General features: G+C 40.2%; 1 protein-coding gene across 3 annotated transcripts in view; it reads right to left on the bottom strand.

The window, feature by feature from the left end:
* Positions 1 to 12,301, bottom strand: part of LOC140750966 (very long chain fatty acid elongase 7-like) — a 31,057-nt gene that overhangs the window by 1,800 nt on the left and 16,956 nt on the right. For all 3 annotated transcript variants that reach the window (XM_073084730.1, XM_073084731.1, XM_073084733.1), the window contains exons 3-5: positions 1,877 to 2,067; positions 992 to 1,066; positions 101 to 400 (exon numbers count right to left, since the gene is read on the bottom strand). In XM_073084730.1, the coding sequence (XP_072940831.1) occupies positions 101 to 400; positions 992 to 1,066; positions 1,877 to 2,067 (566 nt within the window). The remainder of the gene's footprint in view (positions 1 to 100; positions 401 to 991; positions 1,067 to 1,876; positions 2,068 to 12,301) is intronic.

The following is a 12,301-nucleotide window of genomic DNA, read 5'->3' as shown; positions in this document are numbered from 1 at the left end:
TGTAATGCTAAAGTAGTCTAATTTTCAGTTACAATTATAACAAATTAACATACGTAATCCCCACTTCTTGATAAACATAATTTGATTATGATAGACTTACCAATTGAAACTTGGTCATGTGTCTTTTCCAGAATAAATACTTGGCTACATTAGGACCTAAGGCAGACAACCCATAGTAGGTGTACATGAAGACATGGACAAGAGAGTTGAGGAACCCGATGAAGTAGAGGGTGTGGGAAGGCCAGTACTTCAAGAAGCTCCAAGTGCCGATAACCATGATCGAATGGTGGTAGAGGTGGAGGAACGTCACTTGGTTGTCCTTTTTCCTCAAAACGAAGAACACGGTGTCGAGCAGTTCCGATATTTTGGCGGCGAAGTACAGCCAGATACCGAAGAATACCTGCAAGGAAGTGGGCAACGTGTATGAATGTGTTATATCTCTTTAAAAACGTACTATTACGTAAATTAAATATTTAAAGCCTTATCTAAAAATATTTCATAAAAATAATAACGTGTTTATAAGTTACGTGATTATACCCATCTTGGTAACCGAAAAGTTTATGAGAACTACTGGATCCAATGACTTCTAAAAAAAAGTTTATAAATTTATAATTATTTATAATTAATAATTAGTTTATAAGTTTATATATTACTAGCTGACCCGGCAAACTTTGTGCCGTCTGTAAATATATTTCATATTAAATAAAGCCTATGTTACTCGTGGATAATGTAGCTTTCGAATGGTGAAAGAATTTTTCAAATCGGTCCAGTCGTTTTTGAGCCTATTCATTATAACCAAACATACAAACAAAGTTTTTCCTCTTTATAATATTAGTGTAGATAAAATAAATCCATATTTGGACAACATAGTTTTCAGAGAATCGATTCTATTTTGAGACAATGATAGTTTTGATAATAATGGAAGCACGAAATGGGCAGGTATCTATAGCTCAACTGTTACTGTTTTACATTAGTGTACGTATCTACGTACCTCATTCCGGTCTTTTTCCTCCGTCATGTAACATTTCGTTGGTGCCACTCCCGTCTGAATAAGGAACCGGAAATACTGGAAATAAAAAAAAATCTTATATTAAAACTTTACTAAAACAAAGCACAATAAAAACTGAAGTGTATTCCGATTTGAAGGGTTTGATAAAAAACAAATAAAATAAGTAAAGATATACACGCAAATTTAAATTAAACATGATAATTATAAGAAGTATTATAACGACGATAATTCTGGTGTTAAGGTTAAAGTAGCCATGAACAAGGGTACAAATGCCCCTATTATTTGTAATGAATGGAAAACCACTTGGACATCTCCAAGCTACACTTACAACGGTAATACTTATTTGAGGTAGATTTTATGCAAGGCTTATTTGATGGCTAATAGATATTGATGAAAGATATTCAAATGCGTATCCGAATTCCAAACAGGACTGACGTTCTACTTGGTTGGATATTGACATACCGATCTCCATGAATACTAAAACCGATTATAAATAATTAATCTAACCGAGTTCTGCCTACGTTAATTCGAAACTTAACAATTTAGGTAGGCAAAATGTTTTAAGATTTCGAACTTTGAGAGACACGATTTGTTATAAACTATAACAACCATTAGTTGTTAAGACTCAGCGCTGCTAAATTGTTCATCATAATCATCAACCCATTACTGTCCCAATACTAGGCACGGGTCTTCTCTCAGAATGAGGAGGATTAGGCCATAGTCCACCGCGCTAGCTAAGTGCGAATTGGTAGATTTCACATACCTTTGAAAACTTCGATCATGAGACCGAGTTTCTTAGCCACTGCTTAAATTGTTCTTAAAACAAGCATATCTTTAAATTCACATAGTCAAATATATTTAACGTACCTTTTGAACTAGGAATATTGAGAATGCTACTTGTATGATATTGTACAGACACAAAGTTGTCGTGAGCTTGAAAGGTTCTCTCTTCGTCATCAACGCAGGTCCAATTTTGAGCACGAATACTAGATAGGTTGCTAGTATCATTAGAACAGGACCTAGTGTTGCCATTAAAGGCAGTAAGTCTATTTCGTCATCTGAAAAGGAGATAAATGCTATTAAAATTTTTGTAGAAATAATATAATATATAATATAATCATACGTATTCAGACGTACGAAAGCAGAAAAAATATTTATGAACTGAATTGAATTCCCAATTTTTTTTTGTTTGCAATTGTCAACGTTTCTTGGGGTTTTTAATAGACCACAGACCACATCTACACTGGTTTTAAAACTTCCGTACGTATTTGTTGTAAATTCCATATTATTTCTGAATTATTTGAGTTGTACCTATAGAAATTAAAGTATTAATATTAACTTTATTTCCTAAATTTTCATAAACTAGAATATCTCACGAAAATGACCATTCAAGTAACTTATGTGAGTATGCGTGTTTGTCGCTATTCTTATCGGCGAATTGTGCGTGACAATTTATATAAGTAATGCATTAGCAATATACATTAGATACTTGTCAAGTATTGACGTACAGATACTCGGATGTATTCGGTTGCTCGAATAACCTCACACAGTCTTTGTACAAATAATTACGTCACAAAACGCGACAATTCACATGCATTAAATTTACTTTGTACATAATTGTCGATGTATTCATGTGCCATTTTCCTAGCACCGTACAAATATCGATATTTGTTATAGCACATGTCATAAAACATTACGAGTTTCACACATGTACCTGAGCTGAGAACATTATAACATTTGTATGGAAAACTTTATGTATTAACCTTGATTTAGATTTTTATGAAAATTGTATATAATTTAAGTAAACAAGTAGCAAGCAACACGGTCCGACGTCGGCTGTAGAGTCCCCTAGGACTATAGCTTGAAGGAGGTGTTTAGTGAGTAGGCATCCCATTAGGATGAGTCCTACACTCCCGAGGCATCGTCGTCGCGACCTGGGCGTGCTTGAGCATCCACCTGCCTCCCTCCGCATAGAGTTGCCCTATTCCATATTTGCCTGGGCGTAAAAAAACAAGCAACACGTTATGACCCATAGATTTGTTATTGGTTATTTAAAAATATAAGCAACGTCGATGGGAGCTGGGTGGGTCAACGCTAGGGGCTTTTCATACCCGCTGTTGCTTCTCATCATATAGTCAATAGTGATCATTGTTGGATAGCAATGGTTAATCTTTCTTAGAGGCCATATGGGTGGTTTGAAAATATCTGAAATCACGTATGCACACTACCTTCTACCACCAATATGAATTGAAGCTGCGGGGTAGAATATATTTAAGACGTGGAGAGGGATTTTCCTGAACAGTTTTACCTCTATTATTCATTACCCGACTGCCAAGGAAGGGTTATGTTTTTCGCGCGTATCTTGTATGTTTGTCTTTCTTTATTTGATCCGATCTAACAAACGGCTGGATAAATTTCAACAGTTAAGGTGTCATTATATTTGTCTCAATGACCCGAGTGTCCTTAGATAGGTGTCAGTAAAAAAAAACCAAAATGGCGGATTTTTGGCGCGAAATAGTAACACATTTAAAAAAAAAAGTTAACCGAACCTATCGAGTAGGGTATCAAATGAAAGGAAATTAAACGGAGATTATAAAAACATATTTGTATATATATAAAACAGCCAGGTGACTGACTGACTGACTAACTAAATGACTTTTTCATTTTTCAGAAATCAACGTACATCCTAAACCAAGGACCTTACACTTCTGAAATTTTGCACATAGGTTCTCTATATAGCGTGAATAAGTACTAAAAAAGGCCTTTTGAAAATTCTACCCTAAAGAAGGTAAAATAGGGTAAAACAGTTTTTTTGAAATCCTTTAATTTTGAAGCAACTACTGTAAAATTTTATATTTGGCTTTCTGGATAGGAACAAGGACGCATTTATTTATCGCCCTCCGAAAAATCAACCCCGTAGAGGGTAAAATAAGGGTTTAAAGTTCATTTGAACAATCGTCAATTTTGAAGAAAACACTATGAAATTTTGCATCAGGCTTGTTAGATAAAAATAATGAAATTCTACCTCTAACGAGGTAAAATAATGACCGAAACTTTGATTTACTGAAGTTATATATTTTATAGACCGTAAATGGTGAATTTTTTGAAATACGAGTAGTAACACGTTTTAAAAAAAGTTAACCAAGCCTATCGAGTAGGGTGTCAAAATACAGGAAATTAAGAGAAGACTACACATACGTTATATAATATATCTTATATATATAATTCTCGTGTTAGTTACCGTACTCCTCCGAAACGGCTTCACCGATTTTCACCAAATTTTATATACATATTCAGTAGGTCTGAGAATCGGCCACATCTATATTTTTTTACTCTTAAGTGATAAGGGTTGTTCACCCTTAACATTTTTTTTATTTATTGGCAACATAACGTTTGCCGGGTCAGCTAGTACATATAAACTCGTATATACACATCAAGATGACTGTCTGACTAAATGAGTGAGTTGCTGTACCAGAGATCGACGCAAAGGGAAACCGCTGAACTTAAGCGTGCTGGAATTTTACACATTTTTTATGTTCTTTATATAGCGTAAATGAGCACTACGAGGATAAAATAGGATAATATTGTTTGAACATCTTTTGTTTTTGAAGCAGTCACCTACTTTGAAACTTTATATGTGGCTTTCTGGATAAAAATAACGAAATGCCTATTTCACTGCTTTTCGAAATTCTACTTCAGCCTTTTTGGTGCAGTCGGGTTTTTGATTTTTTTAATTAATTACTTGTTAATTTATCAATTTAACTATTAATTCCTATCTCTGTCATACAATATAGTACACCATGATTTTATGTACAAACAGAGTCCGCCACTTTTCTACAGGGTCGGCGCGTTTGCTCACTATGACATTTATGTTAGAATACGCTTCGCTAACAGATTTGACAAATAAGTCAAAAGGTTGTCATTTGTATGGAAAAAGCAATGACATGGGCATTGTAGAATCGCTAGCGTTCTATTCTATCGTGTAAACTTGGCTAAGACTTTTCTACTTCGCTATTTTGATCACGCGATCATTGAAATTACATACATTTTAGCGTTTCAATAGCGTTTCTACAGCGCAAGCGACTGTAGAATGTCAACTTGGCTAGCCCCCTTGTTGTTCATGCTACATTAAGCTACACTCAAAATTAATTATAATATAAAATATAATATATTATGCTATTGGAATCTTAACAATTGAAAATAATCCAATTTTATACGCTTCATGGTGTACAAAATCGCAGTAGCCATTGCACATAGTTACAATATCGTATAAATAGACAGACAGACTCATATTTGCAATATTTATATACCTACATAATACTTGTATCAATTATGTCTCCATAGGAAATAATCATAACACATAGGGATAAATTGTAATACACTAAAACTCATTATATTCAACTTAATACTAATACACACATTACACATTTATTATTACATATTTACTACTAATGATTTTGTTCTGAAATTCTTCGAACATACTCGATGTTACTTATATATTTTATGTCATCCAAGTATATGTCATAAATTATATTTAGCGACTACTGAAAACAATAATGTTTTAAAAGGCAAACGAGCTCGTCATCCTTTTTTTATAACGAGGGGGAAACCTTCAAAAGGTACCCGGTGCCGTGGGAGCGACGCAGGGTTATGTGGGATTTTTACCGCACTAATACCCCCCCGGTGACCGTCCTTGACACCGCGTTGAGTAATCCGGGATCTGCAAAGGAACTCAACTGGAGTCCTCGCCAAACCATCTAATGTGTACGACGGTATGCGGCCACACATACCGCCGCCTTTCCCGGGGTCGCTTACCGGGTGGTTCGAGCTCCCACTCCTGCCACCCATGACCCCTAGAAGCCCCCTTTTAGTCGCCTCTTACAACAGGCAGGGGATACCGTAGTCCTATGCTGGTCCCGGAACTACAGGGACACCGCGCTGGTGGACGTTACGTACGCGAGCTCGTCGTCCTAGGTAGGACTCTAATCTTATCTGGGATTGATTACAGATGTTCATGGGTGGTAGTAGCCACTTACCATGAGGACTATACGCTTATCTGCTTATCTTATACTCTTATATTACAAAAATATCTAAACATTGTATTTGAATCATAAAATAAAAGTTTGGACTGGAAGCTCGTTTGATTGACATTATGAAACGACTAATTCTTATAAAAACTAAACCCGACTATTTAAAAATATGGCCACCTATGATTACTCCCAAAATTAAGATAAATCCAACAACACTTCATATGTTAAAATCGGTCAAGCCGATTGAGCTTTAGTACATGCCAAAAGATACATACAAACATCTGGTCGAAATACATTACCTTCCACAATCGAGTTAAAAGTGGACCCATATTAATGTATCACCTTATTGCATACCTTAATGCAGTTCCGTATTCATTAGTTGCATCATCGCTCATTAGGAAACAAATGATCACATAGCACAATTATAGAATCGTCATCATTATTGGACTAATTAATGAACATTAGAGACAACATGATTGTTCAATATCCGTTTGTAATTTAAATGTATAAAAATATTGATATTTATGACATTAAACTAAATTTATTTGGGGTTGAGATGGATATAACATTCAGGTAGGGATGTTAAACAAAATTCGGTTTTAAATATAATATTGTCATATAAAAAGTAATTCTTTAAAGGTCTTATTACCTCGTAGACTTTATGCACTAACTGTGTGCAGGGGCACATTACTATAATTGCTGGGTTGGAAGAATTGAAATCCCTTGTTTTACTCTTGTTCCATTTATTCCTTTGTTCCATAGGTCTATTGCCAGTACTGAATGAAAATTTGAAAATCTGGCCTATTTATATCCCCGACTCAAGTACCACAACTAGAAGCAGGTTTAGGCAGCAATATAGGCATTTTGGCCAATTACAACTATTTCCCGTTATTCTATGTCTAAACCTGTACGGACCTGTACGAACCTGTTCAAACTGTGGCCTTGAATCGAGGATTCACAATAATAATAATAATAATCTATTTAGTTTGTTTAGGAATTTACATATTTCTATTTAAACTTCTATTAAAACCTAAACTATTGCAAAACCTATTATAATTGACACCTATACCTATGCCCTATAAACTATTACGAAATATTTATTTTAATACATTTACAAAACTTAAACTATTATCTATTTTCCCTATTCTATTAAATCCTATTATATACTATTAACAATAAAACATAAGTAAAACACTATTCAAACATAATAAAAACATCAATAAATTACATTAAAAACTATCAGCTGTTTACGTAACTACGTCTTACTGCTATGATCAGCTGATCGAGTTGGAGTCAGCTGTTTAGCGTCGGCCATTGAACTATACAATATTAATCAGCTGATCGTGTGTTACGAATAATTAAGTCTTTATTTATTACAACTTATGAACTATTATTAACTATAAATTAAGTAAACAATTTCAAACTTATAATTACGTCGAATCTTGAGTCAGCTGTTCGCGTCGTCCCGCACATTTCTCCCGCCGTGCAGCTGTGTTGCATCTTCTGTCGGTGCTGGGGCGACGTCTTCTATAGGCAGCACTACCAGCTTCCTCACTGGCCGGCGTAGAACTCCTCCCTTGGTTGCCACGTCGACTGTTCTTACTATGTTGTCTGGACCCGGAAATGTTGCGATGACCCGACCTCGAACCCATATGTTCCTAGGTAGGTTACTATCCAATATTTGTACTAAGTCGCCGATCTTCACTGTTGCCCCTCTTCCGTGGGGCTCCCGCCGGTGTTGAAGCTCAGGAAGGTACTCTCGAAGCCATCTTGTCCAGAATATGTCGGTTAATCTCTGCGCGGCACGCCAGCTGTTTTTGCATATGGTGTCGCGGTCGTTGAACTCTCCCGGGGTCGATACTCTTCCGTTCCCGCCGAGTAGGAAATGGTTCGGTGTAAGCGCTTCTGGGTCCTCGGCGCTCACTGACACGTGGGTGAGAGGTCGGCTGTTCACTGTATATTCCACCTCTGCCAGGAGCGTCGTGAGGACTTCTTCTGCTGGATGTCGTTCGTGAAGCGTTGCTTGCAGTGCAGTTTTCACGGAGCGCACGAGCCTTTCCCACGCGCCTCCCATGAAGGGCGCGCCAGGTGGGATGAATCGCTACGAGATGATCTTCTTAGCAGCCTCCTCCGCTGTAGCTGCGTCGATCGCCTGCCGTAGTTCCTTGTCAGCGCCCCTCAGGTTGGTGCCGTTGTCCGACCATATTTGCGCCGGACGTCCACGGCGCGCCATCATCCGCCGGAGCGCCATCACCGCAGAGTCGGTGGTGAGCGATGCTGTAACTTCAAGATGAATAGCACGTGTGGTTAGACAGGTGAAGATAGCTACATACCTCTTCTGATTGGTACGCCCGACTGTTACTGTAAGCGGCCCGAAGTAGTCGACTCCTGTGTATGTGAAAGGTCGCTTGTGATGTGCCAAGCGACACGATGGTAGGTCTCCGGTTCTCGGGTACGGCGGTGCTTGAGTCTTCATTCGGCATCTGAGACATTGTCTTATTATAGTGCGCGTCACCGGACGTAACCGTAGAACCCAATACCTTTGTCGACACTCGTTTACCGTGGCCTCGACTCCGCTGTGGTGCATCTGTCTATGGATGCTGTGTATCCATAGTTTGACTGTAGGATGGTCACCGTCCAGCACCATGGGGTTCTTGACCTCATTTGTGACGGCTTCTATTGCTTCGATGCGGCTTCGGAGTCTCAGGGCACCATTTTCATACTTGACACTTAATCGATGTAATCGGCTATCTCTGTCTATAGGCTTCTGACGTTTCATGTTATCTATATCAACCTGAAATGAACTTTCTTGCGATGAACGCATTAATAACTCTTCTGCTTCTCGGAGGAGTTCTGCGGGCACGGAGATATAACACTTGGCTTGTTCTATTTTTCTATGCTTTACCTGTGGAGCCACCGGTGTCTTCTTTTGACGTCGCCAGTCGGGGTCCGCTTGAGCGTTTCGTCTAGTCCTCTTGTAATTGACCCGCTGTTTAGACGTCCTGCAAAGCTGTATAAACTGTAAAACCCTTGCTGTAGTGAAACGTAATCTATCCCAATTTGAAAATCTAGACATCTCCGGTAGACCTTCAGCCAGCTTCAGACCTCGTTCTGTTACTATGTTGTGTGTTCTTTCTTCACCTGTAGGTTCTGATGGATACGACGCAGAATTTTCTATTGGCCAGGTGCTCGAACCCTCGTGTAGGAAGTCCGGTCCCCTATACCACCTGTGGTTCTTATTGAACCCTATTGGAACATTTCTTGTGGCATCGTCCGCCACGTTGGACTTCGTTGGCACCCAGCGCCACTCACTTACCTTTGTACCTTCTTCTATAGCCGCTATGCGATGTGCCACATACGACTTGTAAGAGCGCGAACCAGCCTTGATCCATGAGAGTACTGTGCGGCTGTCCGTCCAGAACGTTCTTGAGTCCGGCTTGCGTTGATGTTCTTTAACGACGGCGTCGGCGAGGCGAGTTCCCATCACTGCAGCTTGTAACTCTAACCTAGGTATAGATGTTAACTTTAAAGGTGCCACCTTGGCCTTGGACATAATTAGTGATATGCTGACGTCGCCGTTGGGTGCCGTTGCTCTCCAATACAATACCGCTGCGTAGGCTGACTCGCTGGCGTCGGTGAACACGTGGAGCTGAAGGGATGTAGCGTCGCTGTACTGTAGGTATCTTCTTGGTATTGCTATATTCGAGAGGCTTCTCAAATGTACCATCCAGTCGCGCCACTGTTCCGCTATGTGATCTTCTATTTTCTCGTCCCACGATGTCCCACGCCGCCAGAGTTCCTGTAAAATCTGCTTAGCTCTTATAGTAACTGGTGAAGCAAAGCCTAACGGATCAAAAAGCGACATAACTATACGTAGGGCTTCTCTCTTCGTCGGTGTTTTCCCATCTATAAGTTCACGAGGCACACGCGTTAAATTGAGGTTGAAGGTAAGTTCGTCTGTATCCGGTCTCCATACGATTCCTAACACACGTTCCAGCTGCTCACCCGCCTTATAGAGTTCTATGTTCTGTGACGACTCCTGTTCCCCTAGTGCTCGTAGTAGCGCGGGCGTGTTGGACTTCCATTGTTTCAACTCGAAGCAAGCTCTTCTGTGTATATCACGCACGCTTGAAGTGATGCGTATGGCTTCTTCGAGGCTTCTAAAGCTGTCCAAGTAGTCGTCGACGTAATGCTTCTCTATAATGGCGGAGGCTGCTTCTGGCTCGGTCTCTTCATACTTCTTAGCGTTCAAGTTCTTGACGAATATTGCTGTTGACGGCGAACTTGAAGCTCCGAAGATGAGTGATGTCATTCTATACTCCTCGGGTGGTTGATCGTCACGACGGTTCCCTCGCCACAGGTACCTAAGAGCGTCTCTGTCTTCTGTTCTCAACTTCACTTGCATGAACATTTCCTTAATGTCAGCTGTTACTGCAACCATATGCTGTCGGAACTTCATCACGACCCCTGGAAGTGATTGCAGTAGATCTGGACCTTTCAACAGCAAGTCGTTGAGTGCGACACCCTTAGTCTTTGCTGCGGCGTCGTGTACCACTCGGAGTTTATCTGGCTTCATTGGGTTCACTACCGCGAAATGCGGTAAATACCAAGTTCTATTGGGAGTCTTCGTCCTCGGTGCAGGCTCGGCGTATCCTTTCTTGATAAGCGCGTCCATCTGTTCTGTATACTTCTGTTTTAATTGAGAATTACGGTCAAGCTTCTTTTCTATGTGCATAAGACGTGTCAACGAGTTGTCGTAGTTGTTAGGCAAGTCGACCTCTTCTCTTTTCCATAGTAGAGCGGTTTCGTATCTTCCTTCTTCTGTTTGGGTTGTATTTTTCTTTAAGATACGTAAGGCTTGCTCTTCAGGGTCCGACTGTGGCTTCTTTGGGTTGATGCATAGCGAGTCCATTGCGAAGTAATGCTTCATGAGATCTTCAAGCTTATCTTCCTGCGGCGCTTCTGTAATGTGTGACACGAAGTTAGCGGTACGTCCAATAATTCGGTTGTGGCTTCCGTGAAGTACCCACCCAAGTGGCGTGAGAGACGCTACCGGTTGGTTCTTCTTTCCCCTTCTCACTCTTGATGCTAGAAGGAGATGCCAGTTGTCTTGACCGATGAGTATGGTAGGCTTCGCATCTTCATAGGAAAGTACGTCGCTAAGATCTCGCAAGTGTTCACATTCTTCTATCTGTTGTCTTGCTATTTCCTGCGGCGACACGTGCAGGTTCTTGATTGTTCTCGCTTGAATGCTTGCTGTGTGGTTGTTCAACCCGTTGAGTGTGATGCTAACTCTTCTTGACTTCGTTTCAGCTGTTTTCAACTCGTTGATTGCTTCTATACGTAATGGGTCGATGGGTCCCTTTGCCCCTATTTCGTAGGCAAGGCTGTCGTCTATCAGCGTAACTGTAGATCCATCGTCCAATAACGCGTAAGTGTTGACCGTATTCTTGGGACCTGTTGCCTGCACCGGGATTATTTTCAAAAAGGTTTGCTTCTTTGTAGGTCTGGCTGTAGTCCACGCGGAGTTAATGACCTCTGTTGACTTCTCTTCTGTTTCTGCCTTTTCTGTTCTGTTGAAGTGTAGTAACCTGTTATGAAAATACTTACAACTATTAATACCACACGGCTTCGTTCGGCAGTTGTGAGTCTTGTTTCTGAAGCGTAGACACCGAAAGCATAGTCGTTTCTTCTTTGCTATATCCCATCTTGTGCTTTCGTTTGCTTCTTTAAACTGTTTGCAGTCCGTCGCGATGTGACCTGTTTCTTCACATACGGGGCATTTCTGTATAACTGTAGACTGCTTTTCTAATACTGTATGTGTCTTCTGAGGACGTCTATTACTATACATCGGCGGTGCCATCTGTTCGGGGAGTGCATAGGGTCCGCACAGCTCAGCTTCTCTCTTCATAAATTTTTCAAACTTCAATAAGTCAGGCTCTTCTTTCGGTTGTGTTGCAGCAAAGTCGTAATATCTGTAACGTAAAGTAGGAGTAAGCTTGTCCACCATTACCTTAGATACCTCCGGATTGTAGAGATAGTAGACGCATTTCAATGCCCGAAGTGTAGACACGGCGTTTGTAACCTTAGTAGAGAACACGCAAATATCCCTAGGCGACTCGCAGAGGCGCGGCAGTGTTCTCAATGTGTCTATTTCGGCCATTGCTATCATCTCCGATCTACCGAATCTCATTTCCAAGGTCTTCATAACATCGGATGGGTGCGCGTTGGTGATCAATAAGCTTTCAACTGCTTCCTTAGC

This window comes from Epargyreus clarus, unplaced genomic scaffold (assembly GCF_041222505.1).
Source record: "Epargyreus clarus isolate Ecla_fem2 unplaced genomic scaffold, WU_Ecla_fem_2.2 ptg000021l, whole genome shotgun sequence".
In the NCBI taxonomy this organism is placed as follows: Eukaryota; Metazoa; Arthropoda; class Insecta; order Lepidoptera; family Hesperiidae; genus Epargyreus; species Epargyreus clarus.
The sequence above is the reverse complement of the archived record's forward strand: the minus strand, read 5'-3'. Positions and strand labels throughout refer to the sequence as shown.